General features: G+C 49.7%; 1 protein-coding gene across 1 annotated transcript in view; it reads left to right on the top strand.

Annotated features, from left to right (window-relative positions):
• CUL9 (cullin 9) overlaps positions 1-384 on the top strand; it is an 85,329-nt gene that overhangs the window by 53,685 nt on the left and 31,260 nt on the right. Inside the window, 3 exon segments of the mRNA XM_025192092.1 lie at positions 1-172; positions 269-380; positions 383-384. The exon segment at positions 1-172 is cut by the window's left edge and continues 106 nt beyond it; the exon segment at positions 383-384 is cut by the window's right edge and continues 253 nt beyond it. Of these exon segments, the coding sequence (XP_025047877.1) occupies positions 1-172; positions 269-380; positions 383-384 (286 nt within the window).

The raw sequence follows: 384 nt of genomic DNA on the forward strand, positions 1-384 counted from the left end.
AGGGCTACATCCGGCGCCTGGAGGACAGCCCCCAGCTTGTGGAGTACATCTCCACAGAGCCAACAACTCCACACAGGGGCCAAGCACAGGTCCTTTTTCAAAGCTTAGAAAGCAAAAGCCAGCAGACTGATTTGGGGAAGGACCAGGTCACCAGGAAATTCTCTGCTTTCAGGTAGGGGAGCGTTTTATACAGGTTAAGAAAGGCTATATTAACAGAGAATGTTTTCACTCAAGAAAACATCCAGATGATGGGCATTTTCTCTGCCAGGTTGAATGCTGGTGGAATTGGCACCGAGGAGGTTTTGATGGAGACTCTTCTGTTGCCTATGGGACGCACCATGAGTCAAGACGAGGTGGAGATGCTCATGAACCAGACAGTTCAGC

This window comes from Alligator sinensis, unplaced genomic scaffold (genome assembly GCF_000455745.1).
Source record: "Alligator sinensis unplaced genomic scaffold, ASM45574v1 scaffold390_1, whole genome shotgun sequence".
Lineage (NCBI taxonomy): Eukaryota > Metazoa > Chordata > Crocodylia > Alligatoridae > Alligator > Alligator sinensis.